The sequence below is a fragment of the Podarcis bocagei genome (genome assembly GCF_964188305.1).
Source record: "Podarcis bocagei genome assembly, chromosome: 7".
NCBI lineage: Eukaryota > Metazoa > Chordata > Lepidosauria > Squamata > Lacertidae > Podarcis > Podarcis bocagei.
In genome coordinates this window covers 28,049,320-28,065,423 of record NC_138132.1, presented here as the reverse complement: position 1 = coordinate 28,065,423, position 16,104 = coordinate 28,049,320, and the positions used below count along the sequence as shown (strand labels likewise).

The 16,104-nt window shown below is 46.8% G+C and overlaps 1 protein-coding gene across 3 annotated transcripts in view; it reads left to right on the top strand.

Annotated features, from left to right (window-relative positions):
• The window catches only part of CNKSR1 (connector enhancer of kinase suppressor of Ras 1), a 31,300-nt gene extending 18,344 nt beyond the window's left edge, over positions 1 to 12,956 (top strand). For all 3 annotated transcript variants that reach the window (XM_081204058.1, XM_081204057.1, XM_081204059.1), the window contains 11 exons: positions 533 to 654; positions 2,803 to 2,993; positions 3,631 to 3,661; positions 5,002 to 5,174; positions 6,748 to 6,821; positions 8,352 to 8,423; positions 8,938 to 9,011; positions 10,069 to 10,133; positions 10,901 to 11,039; positions 11,221 to 11,402; positions 12,047 to 12,956. In XM_081204058.1, coding sequence (XP_081060184.1) covers positions 533 to 654; positions 2,803 to 2,993; positions 3,631 to 3,661; positions 5,002 to 5,174; positions 6,748 to 6,821; positions 8,352 to 8,423; positions 8,938 to 9,011; positions 10,069 to 10,133; positions 10,901 to 11,039; positions 11,221 to 11,402; positions 12,047 to 12,268 — 1,345 coding nt within the window. In that variant the 3' untranslated portion in view covers positions 12,269 to 12,956. The remainder of the gene's footprint in view (positions 1 to 532; positions 655 to 2,802; positions 2,994 to 3,630; positions 3,662 to 5,001; positions 5,175 to 6,747; positions 6,822 to 8,351; positions 8,424 to 8,937; positions 9,012 to 10,068; positions 10,134 to 10,900; positions 11,040 to 11,220; positions 11,403 to 12,046) is intronic.
• Positions 12,957 to 16,104: the final 3,148 nt, after the last annotated feature.

The window sequence follows — 16,104 nt, the reverse complement described above, 5'->3', positions numbered from 1 at the left end:
TATCTGAAGAAGTGTGCATGCACACGAAAGCTCATACCAAGAACTAACTTAGTTGGTCTTTAAGGTGCTACTGGAAGGAATTTTTTTATTTTTCCAAATTTGGAAGGAAAAGCTTTTTGTTGTTGCTGCTGTTTTAAGCAAATGGTTGCAAAACAAAACAAAACAAAACAATTGCTGATCTACTGCAAATTGCCTTGGAATCTAGTGATGGATCTTGATCTACCTTCTGCCTGTCCTAGATTTCTGGTGGTTAGGGAGAATAGCTATGTATGTGTGATGGAGAGCCAAGATCTCTCAAGGTGTGGTGTTAAGGAAAGAAGGGCAAGGGGGAAGGCAGGGGCAAACATCCATCTCTGTAGCTGTCTGGGTCCCAGCATGTTTTGCTGCCAAATCGGCATTTGCTGGACTCCTTGTGGCTGAAGTGCCAGACAACTGGGATCTGAAGTTCTGGTAAACAGTGCACAGCTGCTATGAAAGATAGAGCTCCAAGTTTGTTTGTTCCTTTTCTCTTCTTTCTTTTGTCCTTTAAAAGCATGACTGCTGAGGTGGATGGGAGACCAGATTTTCTTCTAGGTCTCCCTGCTGATGAAGAGGAGCAGGAAGCAACCAATTCATGGCATTCGGACGGCTCTCTAGAAGAACCTTCTGGGGCAGGTAAGGATTTGGGCATTGGCTTGTTGGTGGTGGAGAGCTGCACGTTGCTGTGACTTCTTGGACTCTTTTAAATTTACGTAATTATTTTGTGTGTTTGTTACATTTTAGTTTAAACCCACCCTTCCTCCAAGGAGCTCAAAGCTGTGTCCTTTTTTATTATTTCCCCACAACTCCCCTGTTATTCCCACAATAATCCTGTGAGGGAGCTTAGGGTAAAAGAGAATGTAGGTTCAAATGATGCCGCTCCCTCTGTCCCACATGTGCAGGAAGAGCAGAGGCCATTTCCCCAGCTGGTCACACCTTTCCGCTGGGGTGTGAAGAGCCTCTGGTATGGGGAGCCTGTGGCATTGCAACTGCTGCTGGACTCCATCTCCCATCAGTCACAGCCAGCCTAGTCAGTGGTCAGGGATGATCAAAGGTAAGAAAATGCCTTACATCAGTGATGGCCAAACTCGGCCCTCCAGATGTTTTGGGACTACAGTTCCCATAATCCCTGACCACTGGTCCTGTTAGCTAGGGATGATGGGAGTTGTAGTTCCAAAACAGCTGGTGGCCAAGTTTGGCCATCCCTGCCTTACATGAAGCAAGAGCATATCATTGTCTCACTGACTGACTGTGACACTCTGGGACTTTGGACAGGGGGCATTTGCTGCCCTACTGGAGAATCTAGGTCAGTGTTTCCCATACTCTGGTCTCCAGCTGTTTTTGGACTACAATTCCCATCACCCCTGTCTTGCTAGCTAGGGATGATGGGAGTTGTAGTCCGAAAACAGCTGGAGACCCAAGCTTGGGAAACACTGATCTAGGTACTAAACCAGGAACTTTCTGCATGCAGAGCAGCTGTTTTGCCACTGGGCTGCAGTCCTCTCACCATTTGAGCATTTTTAACAAAGGTATTTATCAGCTTGGGCTGGCTCATTACCTGTGGCCTTCTCTAGAGAGTAGAGGCCTCAGTTAGGCATGCTTTGGTTACATCCAGGCTAGATTACTGTCGTGCACACCACTCACAACAAAGAAATGACAACTGGTGCAGAATGTGGCAGCTAGAATGCTTGTTGGAGCTAGGCATTTAGAGCGCATTATGCCTATTCTGTTCCCGTTTAAATTGTCTATTTGTTCCCAGGCCTAATTTAAGGCTGTGGTGTTAACCTGGTTCCAAACCATTTAGAGCAATCTTCACTCTAAAGGGTTTAACTCAAATCTGCCCCAGCCAGCACTTGAAGGGTGCCAGCTTGACGAAGGCTGATTTGAGGCTCTGGAAGTTGACTTACAGCTGTACACAAACCTGCCCAAACTTTGAGATCAGCATCTGAGGCTGTATATTTTATTTATACTATATAGTGATTAATTTCAAATAAGCAGTTTACAAAGAATATAAGATATACATTGAATTGTCAATAAAAATAGAAGTTAAAGACAATGTTTTTTCAGAAAAAAAGATCAAAATATGAGTAAGATCAGTGGTTAAAAATATTATGAACTAAAATTGTAGATTAAAATACATGTCACCTTTACATGTCAGGGTATACTTGCCTAAACAAATGTTTTTAGCAGGCACTGAAAGGAACAAAATGCCTGCTTAATGTCAATGGGCAGGGAGTTCCAGTGGGTAGTAACTACTACACTGAAAGATTGGTGTTTTTCAAGTGCAGAATGAACATCATTTGGCAACTGTACAAGTTCTACGGGTCAAAGTCCTCATGTGGGCATACATAGGGTAAGGCGATCTTCCAGGTCAGCTGGTCCCAAGCTGTTAAGGACTTTATATACTAATAGTAACAACTTGAACTTGTCCTGGGAACAAATTGCCAGTCAAGTGTCTGAATTAACATGTTACATGCAGACAGGATCTCACTCCTCTCAGTCAGTAGTCAGGCTGCAGCATTCTGCACTAACACCAGGCTCCAGTGGAGCCCCACATAGATCAGGGTTGCTTTCATAGTTTAGAACTTCAGAATATTGTTCGCTGCTATGCTGTTATGGGATTGATGTATTTATTACTGTTGCAAAGTGACTTTTTGAGGACAAGTGTGCAGAAAGGTGGGTTTTTAAATATCTAATGAACAAATAAATCCTTCTGGTGTAAAATCTTTTTCCAGACTGATGAATTGATGAGCTTTGGTTTGGGTTTTTGACTAGTTCTTCCAGATGCATTTGCTGAACCTGTGCTGGAAGGTGAGAGCCTTGTCAGGGTCGATCCTAAAGGATCCAGATCCCCTGAAGCTGCTTCCCCTGCCAGACCCAGTACCCTGAAACTTGAATCAGAAGACTCCACAACCCCTGAGAATGGGTTTGTCAGAGGAATCCGAGGGCTGGGATCTGCAGATTCTTCCAAAGAGGTGAGAGTTGCATTGTGCTTTGCTTATTTCTAAGTTTTATTTAGACCCTTTGGCTTCAGGTCTAAAAAGGCCTCCCTGAATTGCTGATGCAATAGAAACAAAAATGTAAACTAATTCAGCAGGAGCTATCCCTGCATTGTCTCCAGACTGTCAGCGTTTTGCAGGAGCGATTCAGTCACATGCTGTAAATTTGGGTTTCTGCAATTAAAGTGGATTAAAGCACGCTGTTGCTCTGGTGCAACAAATTCACTTTACAAACGAAAGAGGTTTTTGTGGCCAGAAAAGTGACAGGGAACTGCATAAAAAGTGCGGAATAGATGGTTGATCGATGGGAAGTTTAAGGGCATGTTTTATTTACTGCATCCAGTGCACTCCCACTGCTGTTAGCCACAATCCATATCAATTTTAAGATTTCTTAACAAATGCTGCTATTTGGTGAGTCGTCCCCCCCCCCCCCCGCCTTCGAACCAGTCTTAAACAAATTGTAAAACTGAGTTTGCATTTCTACTGAATTGTAGGGTGATTTCTCCCACTCACTTTTTATTGTGATGTGGGGTGGCTGGCACCAGCAACAGGAACACTCAGCTATTCTTGCAGATCCTGATAAATTGCTTTTCTCCCCTTTGATTCCTTTCAGGGCAGTGTTGAATATCGACGAAAGCAAAAAGGTGAGTACCGGTAACATCAATTCATCCTTCAATATTACAAGCATTTCAGCCTATGCTAAAGCTGTCTAACATGTCCATAAATATATCCTGGTTAGGAGGAGGAGGAGAACAGTTCTTTTTTGTGTGCCGCCATTCACCAGACAAGGGAGGGGGGAACTTTTATGTCCCCCACGGGCCAAGTTTGACAGGTGGGTGGTCAGTCTCTTGGCATGATACCAGGTCACCTATGTTTGCCCTCGTGGTTGATCAGCTGGTTGCCAGAGCTGCATACAGCCACGCATGGGGAATGTTGTCCCAGAGTTATCTGAAGGATTATGAAGACTAGCAGAGCCTTCCCTTCCAGAGGCTCCTGCCCCCTTGAGAGAGCTGAATGCAATCTTTAAAGGACCCGTGGTCCATTCTACAGCTGCATGTCCTGGAGTAGCTGTGAGGTTACAGGGTCACCCTCCAAGTCCCTTGCAGATAGGGACCTGCTGTCTGGAGGGCATCAGGTTGGTGAATACTGGTCTAGCATAATGAGGAAGCCACAATTCTACAGGCAACAGGAGAAGGGGAAGCAAGGAAATAATGAAAAGGAATGGGATTGTGCTTGAAACTGGCAGTCCTGTTCTTTGTAAAGTGTCATGCACACAGATTTCAGTTTGTCTGAACCGGAGTCCTTCTCATGCCGTCCCTGGGGCAGGGGATGTGACACCTGGAACCCTGAAGAGGCGCATTCTACACTGCAACATTTTGTTGCAGATACCTGTTACCTCGTCATATGGGATATGTAGACCAAACTCACACCCACACTGTATACATTTAAAGCTTGAGGCTTTCTCCAGAGCAGTGGCGTAGCGTGGGTTGTCAGCACCCGGGGCAAGAAAAGTAATTTGCGCCCCCTAACCCGTGGATTTGCGCCCCCTAACCCGTGGATTTGCGCCCCCTAACCCGTGGATTTGCGCCCCCTAACCCTAACCCCCAGATGTTGCTCCCGGTGCGGCCGGCCCCCCCTGCACCCCCCACGCTACGCCACTGCTCCAGAGAATCATGCTGGAAACTGTAGCTCTGTGGGAGTTAAACTACAGTTTCAAGGATCCTTTAGGGGGAGCCTTGGCTGTTCAAGTGGTATTAATGTGCTTTAAACCTATGGCGACCAAAGCTGCATCCCTAGAAGGATGGGTTGCTCTTGGCCCTTCTATCAATGCCTCCCTAAGTCAGCAAAAGTTTTTTTAAAAAGTGCTTGTGGTGGAAAAATCGCAAACTGTATACTATGAGCCTGATGTTTTTTAGTGAATTGCATTGTGCACCCTGTCCTTCCTTGTTGTCATAATAACACACCCGCCCCCGCTTTTGTTGAGGAATGGCAACCCGACTGAGTCGCCGCCGAATCTCCTGCCAGGATCTGGGCCAGGTGGACTGCGATGGCTGGCTCCTTAAAAAGAAAGACCACGGGGGCTTCATGGCCCAGAAATGGAAGCGGTTTTGGTTCGTGCTGAAGGGTCAGTCCCTCTACTGGTACAGCAACCCCAACGTGAGTGCATCGTAGGTCGCTAAGTATTTCAGAGAGTCATGGATCACCAAAGGGTAGCCCTGTTCGTTGTTGTCGTCGCTGTAACAGAGCGTCTGTCCACGTTCAAGCTGTTAAATCTACTTTCCCCTCATTTGAATTGGAATGGAATAGTCCACACATATTTGAACTTGTATATGAGGAGCAACTTCTGTCTTTTTTGTTCATATCAGTAGATGTTCGCTTTTGTGTTTGTCCCTGCCTTCTAATTTCTTGACTCCTTTACAGTGGTGCCTCGCAAGACAAAATTAATCCGTTCCGCGAGTCTCTTCGTCTAGCGGTTTTTTCGTCTTACGAAGCAACCCTATTAACGGCTTAGTGGATTAGCGCTATTAGTGGTTTAGCGGCTATTAAAGGCTTAGCGGCTATTAAAGGATTAGCGGATTAGCGGCTAAAAGGCTATTAGCGGCATAGCAGCTTAGAAAAAGGGGGGGGGAATAGCGAAAAAAAATCGGAACACTTGCAAGACGTTTTCGTCTTGCAAAGCAAGCCCATAGCGAAAATCGTCTTGCGAAGCAGCTCAAAAACGGAAAACCCTTTCGTCTAGCGGGTTTTCCGTCTTGCGAGGCATTCGTCTTGCGGGGCACCACTGTATTCCAATTAAGTGCTGATGCGGCACATACACTTTTCCCCGCCCCCCTGCCAAGGAAGTGCGCAAAAGCACACAGTCAGGCAAGTGTAAATTCCCAGCATACACCTCTGTGGTTTTCTGGTTTTGTGCAAATTTGAGAGCTCCAAAGAAAAAATACATTTTTTCCTTCTTATTTATGTATTTATGTAATACTTTCTAATACCGCCTTTCTGCCTAGGCAACCAAAATGGCTTACGGTGTTAAAATACTAAAGCAAATGAACACTATAAAACATAAAATTGGTCAGGGGAGGGAGCAGTCTGACTTTGGAGCTGGCCCCAATGTTGTTTTTGCCTGCCTGCCTGCCTCCCTCTCTTCTTACAGAGCAGAGAGTGTCCTATACAACATTCAAGATACAATGTACAGAGATAGGCAACTATGCTATGGGATATGGGGGGCATGCAAAGGGGAGTAGCAGGAAGTGACAACTGATCCACCAACCACCAAAACAAATTGTCTGCAATCCTGAGTGGAGCATTTTGGAGCACATTTCCCACCAGCTTATCAAATTATCTCCAGGGCAGTTCACAACATAAAATTACATGATAAAAAACACAAAATGATTCATTCTCTGCTATTGCTAGTTGCATCCAGGTTGCAACTGGTCAGTTTCAGTGCAAGCTGAAGGCCATGCCCATGGGAGCTGGCTGCATCTCTATGATCATTATGGGCGCTGTGGTCCCGCAACGTTTGGCAGTCTGCAAGCTCCCCTTCTTTGCTTTATAGCTTGCCCATGGAAGGTTAGGAGCAGCCTGCGGGTCCTACAGCTTTCCCTTGCTTTCTGTAGTAGAAACCTGTTCAGCATTCCTGGGCTGCCGCTTTATATATGAGTAGCAGCAAGTGGAGCCAATCAAGGTGTGAAGTGCTGCTCTGTTTTAATTGGTGCTTTCCCTTCTCTTACCCCAGGATGAGAAGGCTGTGGGTTTCATCAATGTGTCGGCGTACAGACTGGAAAGCAAAAAGGAACAGAAGAAGAAATAGTGAGTATGTGCAGTGAGCCTGATGGGTGGCTCTGGAGAGATCTTGAACATTTAACAAACAGGGGAAGCTGACTTCTACAGAGTCAGGCTGCTGATCCATCTAACACAGTATTGTCTACAAAACCCTGGGTTCCCTAGAGGGATGTGCACATCATAAATCCAATAATTCACTGACTGGCAGCAGCCCTCTGGGGTTTCAGGCAGGAAATCTTTTCCAGCCCTTCTTGGAGATGCTGGGGATTGAACCTGGGAACCTTCTGTATGCAAGGCAGATGCTCTTATCACTGAGCTACAGCCCTGCTCATAAATGAAAGGGAAATGCATCCATTAAGTAGGGAGAAAGAATGGCTAGGACCAACTACCCTCTGAGAATCACCCCAGCGTGGGGTTTCAACTAGCAACAGTGTAAGATGCTTACTATTTTTGCTTGCTTCACCTACTTATTGCTTCATGTAAAACATCCTTGAGCAATTTAATAATAAAAACATCAATGGTATATTGTGGAATGTGAAACAGGGACCTCAGGTGTCTGATCTGGTCGGGAGGAGGAGGAGGTTTGGATCCCAAAGAGGGCTGTCAGAGGAGAGTTCAGCTCCCATAACAGAGTTCCCCAAGCCTGACATCGTCCAATGTGGAGCCACTTCCAGCACCTCCACCTGTCGGCAGGGAGGCTTCCCCTCCCAGGGTGGTGTTTGGGGAAAAGTCTGACATCAATCTGGCTCCAACTCCACTCCTGACTCCCAAGGATGTGACAGTGTCAGCACTGGAGCAAACAAACCTCACAAATCCAGCCTACATGGAGGAATAACATTGGTTTGCCCAATCCCGAGGCTCTAGGTGCAAACTGCATGAATTGAAGGGCCCAACCCACCCTTCAAAAGGAGGATGCCAGGCGCATGTCAAGTGTTGGATCAATGTCTTACCTACCCCTAGCCAGGGCTTGTTCTCCTCCTCTGCACTTCATCTGTTTGTAGTCTGTAGAGCTGTGTTGGGACGCTGTATTGATTTGCACAATAAAGCTTTCAAAATGGACATAGTGTAGAGTCCAGTTCCAGGTCTAAGGAGAATAGAGCCAGGATAAAGGGGAGGAATATGCAAAGCAGCTTAGTGAGGACCGAGCATGCTCATTGGGCATGACTGACTGATGCATGTGACAGTCGTCATGGGAAAAGGAAGAGGGAAAGGAATACCCTGGAAGACAGCTTGGCTGAATGGCACCCTGAATGTGAGCATTCCATGCTGCAGCGCTCTGTTGCAGGTCCCACTAGTCCGTCACATTGTTCAGTTCATCAGTCATTTTATTCAAGTTCTTGGACCATAATTCTATCACTCTTTCATATGCCTAGAATAGAATGATCTATCTCGGCATATCCTGAGCCAAAGAGGTTGGGAGAGTGAAGTTGCCCACTGCAAACATTTTCAAGCCTTGACACACAACTGTAACCATGCAGATTTGTAGCTGGGTATGGGCGGGCCTTGCAAAGAATCATGGGGGATTCCACCACAGCCACCTTTTCTCTTTTTCTGCAGTGTCTTCCAGCTCACCCATGAGAAATACAAGCCCTTTATCTTTGCAGCAGAGAGCCTGGCGGACCTGAGCATGTAAGTAGCCAAATGGGAGGGGCCTGAGCAATCTCAGGTGGGAGGGGCCTGAGCAATCTCAGGTTCCACCCTAGAAGCAACTTTGGGGACTGATGCATCCCATGCAAAGTTGTCTCGAGTAGTGTTGCCATCCTTGACAGATGTTGCTTGATTTCCCTAAAGGCCTCACTGCAACCTTATTGTGGAGGGCCATAAACCGAGAAAGATGACCCTAGTCAAATTCCAGCCAGGGTTTGCACAGAAAAACAAAAACTGTGAAGAAATCCAGGGAGTATCTGTTATCAGCTGCTTCAAGCTGACAAATTCCTGAGTCTGTGGCTCTCCAGCAAATAACCAAATACAATTTGGGGAATGAAGTCATCAAGGGGAGTTGAGAGGCAAAGCAGCGTTAATACTGCAAATAAAAATATCATATTCAAGTAGATATTTGTTTTTAGTGATTTCATATACCGCAGTGAGGAAAATTGTCTTGAGCATCTGGGTAAATCTCAAAACAGACTGTTTCTCTTCCCAGGTGGGTCAGCCGTTTGATAACTTCTATGATGAAATACACTCCAGTCCATAAATCTGTTCCACATAGTCAAGAAGGTGGGCTCTCAATACTTGTTTCAAAATGTTTATGTCTCAACTTTGTAATTTACAAAAATCACTAAAATATATCCTTGAAACAGCAGTATCAGATCTATTCCTGCATTTCAGGGGGTTGGACTAGATGACCCTTGGGGTACCTTCCATGATTCTATTATTCTACTAGGAGTGCCTAAAATGCATTAAATTAGGTGCCTGGCAAGCATCCCGGGATGTGAGAATTCCAGAGGCAGGAGAGTGCCCTTTCCACAGTTGCTGTCCACTTCTGATAGAAAGGTTATCTGCAAAAGGGCTTCCACTTCATAAACAAAACCTATACAGCATATTCTCTCTCTGTAAACTGAAGGGACTCTATTGCCTGTGATTCCTAAATCCATCTTGATTCCTAAATTCAGGTCCAGAGATGTTCCATTTGGTTTTGGCTGGCAAGAGTCAGTGTTGTAGGCAGCGCTGAGCTACTTCACCAAAGGTCCAACACTTGGTTCATTTCTGTGTCATGCTAAGCCAAACCATGGTTCTCAGAGAGATCACAGCCACTTTGCTCCTCCTCAGATCCTGCTCCTGTGAGCTTAAGCCATAGTTAAGCAGGCATACAGTTTGACTTGTTCCAGGCAAACCACAAGCTGCAACCAAGGTTTGTTCTTGGGTTTACAGTTCATGGTTTTCCTGGAGGAGGCAACCCACAAGATTGGTTTGGGACGCCACACTAAGCTAAACCATGGCACAATTCATAGGAGCGCAGCAGCAGCAAGACTGAGGGGAGGAGTGCAGCAGGAACTCATGCGTTCACACGAAGCCATAATTTGGCTTTGTGTTATGTGCAAACTGGCCCTCTGAATAAGGCAGCTTCCTCCATTTCTGTCTTGGGATTTTCAGAGACACTAACTTATGTGTTTTGACAGTGAGAAACAACAGTATCACATTCTCTTTAATTGCCCCCTACAGAAAGGTAGAGAAAATATGTCTCTTGCTGGGACTGAATTTCATGGTGAATTTCATGTAATGGAATGTGATTGGACATTGAGAATTTTCTTTTTAAAAATTCCCCTTTGAACAGATTGCTACAGTGAAACAGAAGCAGAGGACCCTGAGGATGACTCTCCTAGGCATAGCTTTGATCTGGTAAGTATCTTATGGATGGATCCCTGCACCCCATAGTAAAGAAGTGTGACCCAAAAGAGGTCCCCTGTTTGAAATTTCGAGCCCATCCCCATTTACCTGAGCTATGGAGGTAAGTGGGAATGGACTCACAGACTCAGTGCCTGCCAAAAAGTTGTGATAATGCTATATTGATGGTGCAGTTGAAATGTTGCTGTGGGGAATCCCCTTTTCACATCAAACGCAATTGGGGATTCTCCACATTTTTTCATTCCTCTTGTTCAACGCATGATGTATTCAAGTAAAAATTAGTGCTGATGTTGATTTCCCCATCTTCCCTCCCCATCCTTTTTTCCTCCAGTTTCATGACTCTTAAATTGTGAGCCTTAGGGAAGGGGCTGTCTTCTCGCTGATATTTGCAAGCAGCTCAGGGGAGCCTTTGGAGCTGAATCGTGGCATAAGATTGCCAAAATTGGCTTATCCACCTTTCTTCTTGTCTCACTGCTTTCCCCCTGGGAAAAACTGCTCTTTAGCAGTCAATTGGAGCAAACAGCCATTTGGGTTTTCTCCGGATTGATGTTGGCTCTGATTTAGCACTAAAGAGTGGGTTCTCCCTGGGATAGGAGCAGGGCAAAACCACTCAGACATGTGAAGTTCAAGCGGAAAACCGCTCAGACTCATGCTTTCTAGACATGGGACAAGCAGAAGGGTAGACGAGCCTAGTGATAATGAATTTAGCTCTTCTTTACTCCATTTCTTGCATGCTATAATAAAATCTTACTTTCTTTCAGCCAAAGCGGAGGGAACTGGAAAAAGATCAGCTGCTAACAGGAGCCACAGGGAATAACGAATCCCCAAGCAGGAGTCCTTTGAGTAGTCCCCTCCCAAGACAAAATGCAGACCACAGCCCAGCATTGCCCTCTCCCACAGGTGAGTTTCACATTGCCTCCCCCTTCCAAGTTTATGTAAGAAGAAGAAAATGCAGCCTTCACAACACAGTTCATTATTCATCTCTGTGAAAGGCTGTTCCTCTTGTACTGGCCCTGCCCTCTAGGGCAGCAGAGTTCTAGAACGCTTTTGCTTATGGTTTTCAACCTTCTGCCTCGTGAAGATCCTTCAGGAGAAGAACTGGAGTCTTTGATCAAGTGTCTGAAGCAAGGCGGAGTGTCTCTCATTGGGAAACAGCAGGTGTTCACCCGCGAATATTACCGGAAGTCCTTCGTCAAGCGCAACAAGAACCCGGAGATCAACGAGAAGGTTCATCTTGTTCGGACCCTCCAAAGCACACTCAAGGTAGGTGGAGCATCACTTTACACTGGGGAGGGGAACATCTTTCCGCCTGAGGGCTGCATTCCCTTCTGGGCAACTTTCCAAGGATCACATGCTAGTGGTGCTCAAGGCCAGAGGCAGAAGTGGCCAGAGCAATAAATGTGAATTTTACCTTTGTACACTCAGCTAGTTTCTATCAACAGTTGCACACACTATTGATCATTCATCCCTCCAGACAGGCAGGAAGCATGATCAGAGTTCAAGAACATGTTCTGCATAGGCAGAAACACTCAAGGAATGTGCAGAAGAAGGTCAGAGAGGGGGGGGGTGACCTGGGGAGAGGAGGTGTAGCATGGAAAGTGAGGGGTGGACTAGAAGTCAGGTGTGGGGAACCTATAGCTCTCAAGTTGTTGCAGAACTACAACTCCCGTAACCCCGGGCCATTGGTTATGCTTGCTGGGGCTGATGGGAGTTATAGTTCAGCAAGATATAGAGGGCCAAAGGCTCCCCACACCTGTGATAGATACCACAACCAGCATGGAAAAGCAACAGGCTGGCATTTTCCTAAGCTTTAAAATCCTTGCAGTTCTGGGCTTCAAAGACTTAAAAATAAATTTAAAAAGAACAGTGCATCAGCATTAAAGATGGGACCTTCCTTCCTCCCTCAGGCAAAAACAGCTGAACTTCAGCTACTTGATATTCTTCTGGATGACTCTGAACTGACCTCTGAGAAATTCAGAGCATGGAAAGAACAACATCAGGAGTTGTACCAGGAAATCCAGGCCTGGTGGGCCAAGAGGGTGAGCCAAGAGGATGGCGCAAGAACAGACTATGTGTCAGACTTCAACCCAGAGGACGCTGTTGCTGCTGCTGCTGCTGCTGCTCCATAAACTATTTTGTCAGCAGGATATGTGCTCTGTGGATATTACCTTCCTCCCCGTTCCCATAAACAAACTCAGATGGTCCTCTCACCCTAGAGAGAAAGAATATGAATGACAAAGAAGAACTTCTTGCTGAACTGAGAGATTAGGAAGATTGTTTGTTGTCATGGCGGGCATTTTGATTTCATCTGGGTTTATTTTTTTTAAAGAAGACAGACACATGTTTCTGACAGTGCAAAAGAGAAGCCAGACCCAAGGGAGCAGGACACTAACTGCTGTCTGTGGACCAACATCTTGAAAAAAGCTGAAAAAGCAAGATTTTAAAGTTGCTTTCCGTAGTTTTGTTTCCCTTGAAAAAGTTATTCAGAAAGCAGCAATTTCACTGACACGTTTCAAGTTGAAACTCTTATGTGTAATTTTAATAACTAAAAAGGCATCCTAGCAATGTGTGGTTTTCAGTTTTAAATGACCGGTGGTTTGCATCAGGAACTAGCTTGGGTGGGATAAGCATCTGCAAGAATAAATAATACTGGCTACATGTACTATTAAACTGCAAAAAAATGCTCTGGCAATATATACATTCAAGCCTATCAAACATGTTACTTTGCATATATCTTCAAAATGATGGCTTTCAAATTGTCCAGTCCCAAAACAATGAAGTGTACATTGAGCTATAATAAATCAAGTACCGTATTTTTCGCACCATAGGACGCACTTTTTCCCTCCTAAAAAGCAAGGGAAAATGTGTGTGCGTCCTATGGAGCGAATGCAGGCTTTCGCTGAAGCCTGGAGAGTGAGAGGGGTCGGTGCGCACCGACTCCTCTCGCTCTCCAGGCTTCAGGAAGCTATCTGCTAGCAGAGGGAGACCCAGCTCTCCCACCGCTAGCGGAGCGCTGCATTAATCCCGAAGCTTGGGGCGTGCGGAGCTCAGCACGCCCCAAGCTTCTGGGTGCCGGCAAGGTCTCCGCTAGCCCTGGGAGAGCCCCGCGACGTCGCACGGCTCTCCCAGGGCTAGCGGACCACTGCGCTAATCCCGAAGTTTGGGGCGTGCGGAGCTGAGCGCGCCCCAAGGTTCTGGGTGCCGGCAAGGTCTCCGCTAGCCCTGGGAGAGCCCCGCGACGTCGCGCGGCTCTCCCAGGGCTAGCGGACCACTGCGCTAATCCCGAAGTTTGGGGCGTGCGGAGCTGAGCGCGCCCCAAGCTTCTGGGTGCTGGCAAGGTCTCCGCTAGCCCTGGGAGAGCCCCGCGACGTCGCACGGCTCTCCCAGGGCTAGCGGACCACTGCGCTAATCCCGAAGCTTGGGGCGTGCGGAGCTCAGCGCGCCCTAAGCTTCTGGGTGCTGGCAAGGTCTCCGCTAGCCCTGGGAGAGCCCCGCGACGTCGCGGGGCTCTCCCAGGGCTAGCGGAGACCTTGCCGGCGCCCAGAAGCTTGGGGCACGCTGAGCTCCGCACGCCCCAAGCTTCGGGATTAGCGCTCCGCTAGCCGTGTCTAGGCTGCGGATAGCAGCCTGCTTCCCGGAGCGTCGGGCGCCCTGAAAGCAGAGCTCCCGGCGCTTTGGGAACACATCCGCAGCATGGGGACCCTTGCAGGAGCTCCCCGCAAGCTTCCCCACGCTGCGGATAGCAGCCTGCCGCCCGGCGGGTGGGGCACCCTGAAGCAGAGCGCCCCTCGCGCCAGGCATACATCCGCAGCGTGGGGAGCCCTGCAGCAGTTCCCCACAAGGCTCCCCAAGCTGCGGATAGCAGCCTGCCGCCCGGCGGGTAGGGCGCCCTGAAGCAGAGCGCCCCGCGCGCTAGGCAGACATCAGCCAGCCCCACAAGCTCGGGGGACAGCAGGGAGGCGCAGCGCCACTATCCCGCTGTTCCTCGACCTGGTTCGGTTTCCCTGACCTGCTTTTGGGGGGGAAATAAAGGGAAAATTTTTTTCCTTTATTTCCCCCCAAAAAAACTAGGCGCGTCCTATGGTCCGGTGCGTCCAATCGTGCGAAAAATACGGTATTTTTTTAGGGCAATGCTTATCCTTTTTAAAAAGAACACTTTTGGAGAAGTATCATCTCCTGCAATTTGAATACACCCTTTTTATCTTGTATTTATATCAGCTTCCAGCATGTTTGTGTTAATTATAGCCATCCAAATAGATTTCCATTTTCAGTGCGCCCATGTAGGCTTATTTGGCAGAAGCGGCTGTAATGATGAGGCTGTAATGATGCATAGATAGTGTCTGGCAGGACATGCCCTTTTAATACCCTGCAATGTCCCTGTTGCACAGTCACTGTAGGCATTGTGGGAAATCAGCTGATTGGTGCTGACAGCAAACCCCACTATCCAATCAGCAGCACATTTTAAGGCCCCTGCTTTTTCCTTTATAGCCACAGCTTTAGCTGCCCTATACAGGGGCGTAGAAAGGGAGGTGCAGGGGGTGCGGCATGCTCCAGGTGTCATCCTTGAGGGGGCTGACAAAATGGCACACCGTGGGAGTCGGCACTTACCACAGGGCCTGGCCTGCAGCACGCCCAATCCACGGGTCTCTCCTGGGAGCGACGCTGTGGCCTGGGGCCCCGCGCTGCCCGAAGTGGCAGCATGGGGCTTGCATCCGCCATTGCGGCGCCCCCATATGCAAATTGCCACGGCACCCCCGCATGGCGCACCCGTGGGCAGCTCGCCCCACCCCCACCGCTCCTGGTGCCGAAGCGGCTAGCTACGCCCTGGCCCTCTACTTGGTCACCTATGTCTTGCTCGTTGGGCTGGAGTGCTGTTCCAGGGTATCTGGGTTCAAACCCCACCTGCCCCTTTTAAAACTTTGGGCAAGCTGGTTTACCATAGACAAGACCAGAAACAGTGGTTACCTTTCTGTTCAAGGAGTTTCCTCCTAATTATTTATGTTGCTGCTGGAATTATGTATATTTTTTGCCAGGAGCTTGTATAATTTAATATGCCCTTTTTGTGTTGGTTATTTAAAGTCCTTTGTTGATCTTTTTGTAAGTCACTGCATTCTTTTAAACAAAAAAGTAACTTCAGCTTCAAAAATAATAAAATATTTAATAGGGATTTGTTGCAAGATCAAAAAACTTGCAGAATACTTTAAAAAACACACCCTGTAAGTGCTGAATGATAAATATTTGTTTCCGACTTCTCATTTCCTGCAATTCTTTCCAGTAAGTGGATGGGTTTTGTTTTGTTTGCTCCAAAGCTCTGCATACCTTCACTATTATCTAAACTGAGGCACCAATACAACGCTGGAGGAACAAGTATCCTGAAGACGGAACTCTTGGCATTGCAGTGCAGGATTCTATCACAAACATTCCTTCCTAGTTATTCATTGATAGGTGGAGGCAGGAAGAGAGGGAGTGGCAGTGTTAAATTACTGACCATAGTAAAGCTTAAAACCACTTTATTTCCAAAATAAACACAGAATCTCAAAAAGAATCCCACAGTCTATTAATGCTTCCTCTTAGCAGTAAGACTTTGTCAAAATAGGAATGCTCCATAAATCTAAATCCTCAGGGAAATCAAAAAGCCAAATTTTAAAAGGGTAAAGGATTTGATAAAGATACATGCAAGATAAAGGGGAGATCCATACATCTTTAAAGAACATTCAATGCACATTCAACTTGACTTCCCCCAAAGAATCCTTGGAATTGCAGGCTCATTCCTACCCATTCCTGGGAAGTCTGTTAAACTAATACTGTATAACTATCAAAAGAAATAAAAGCATTACAATTATATAAAAATAAGTGAACCACAGTATTGTTTTAATGAACAAAGCAGAGCAGTATAGATCCAATAAAAGAGGTGAGTCTCATTTAAAGACGAGGATAAAGAGGTATGAATCTTCAGCATGCAAGG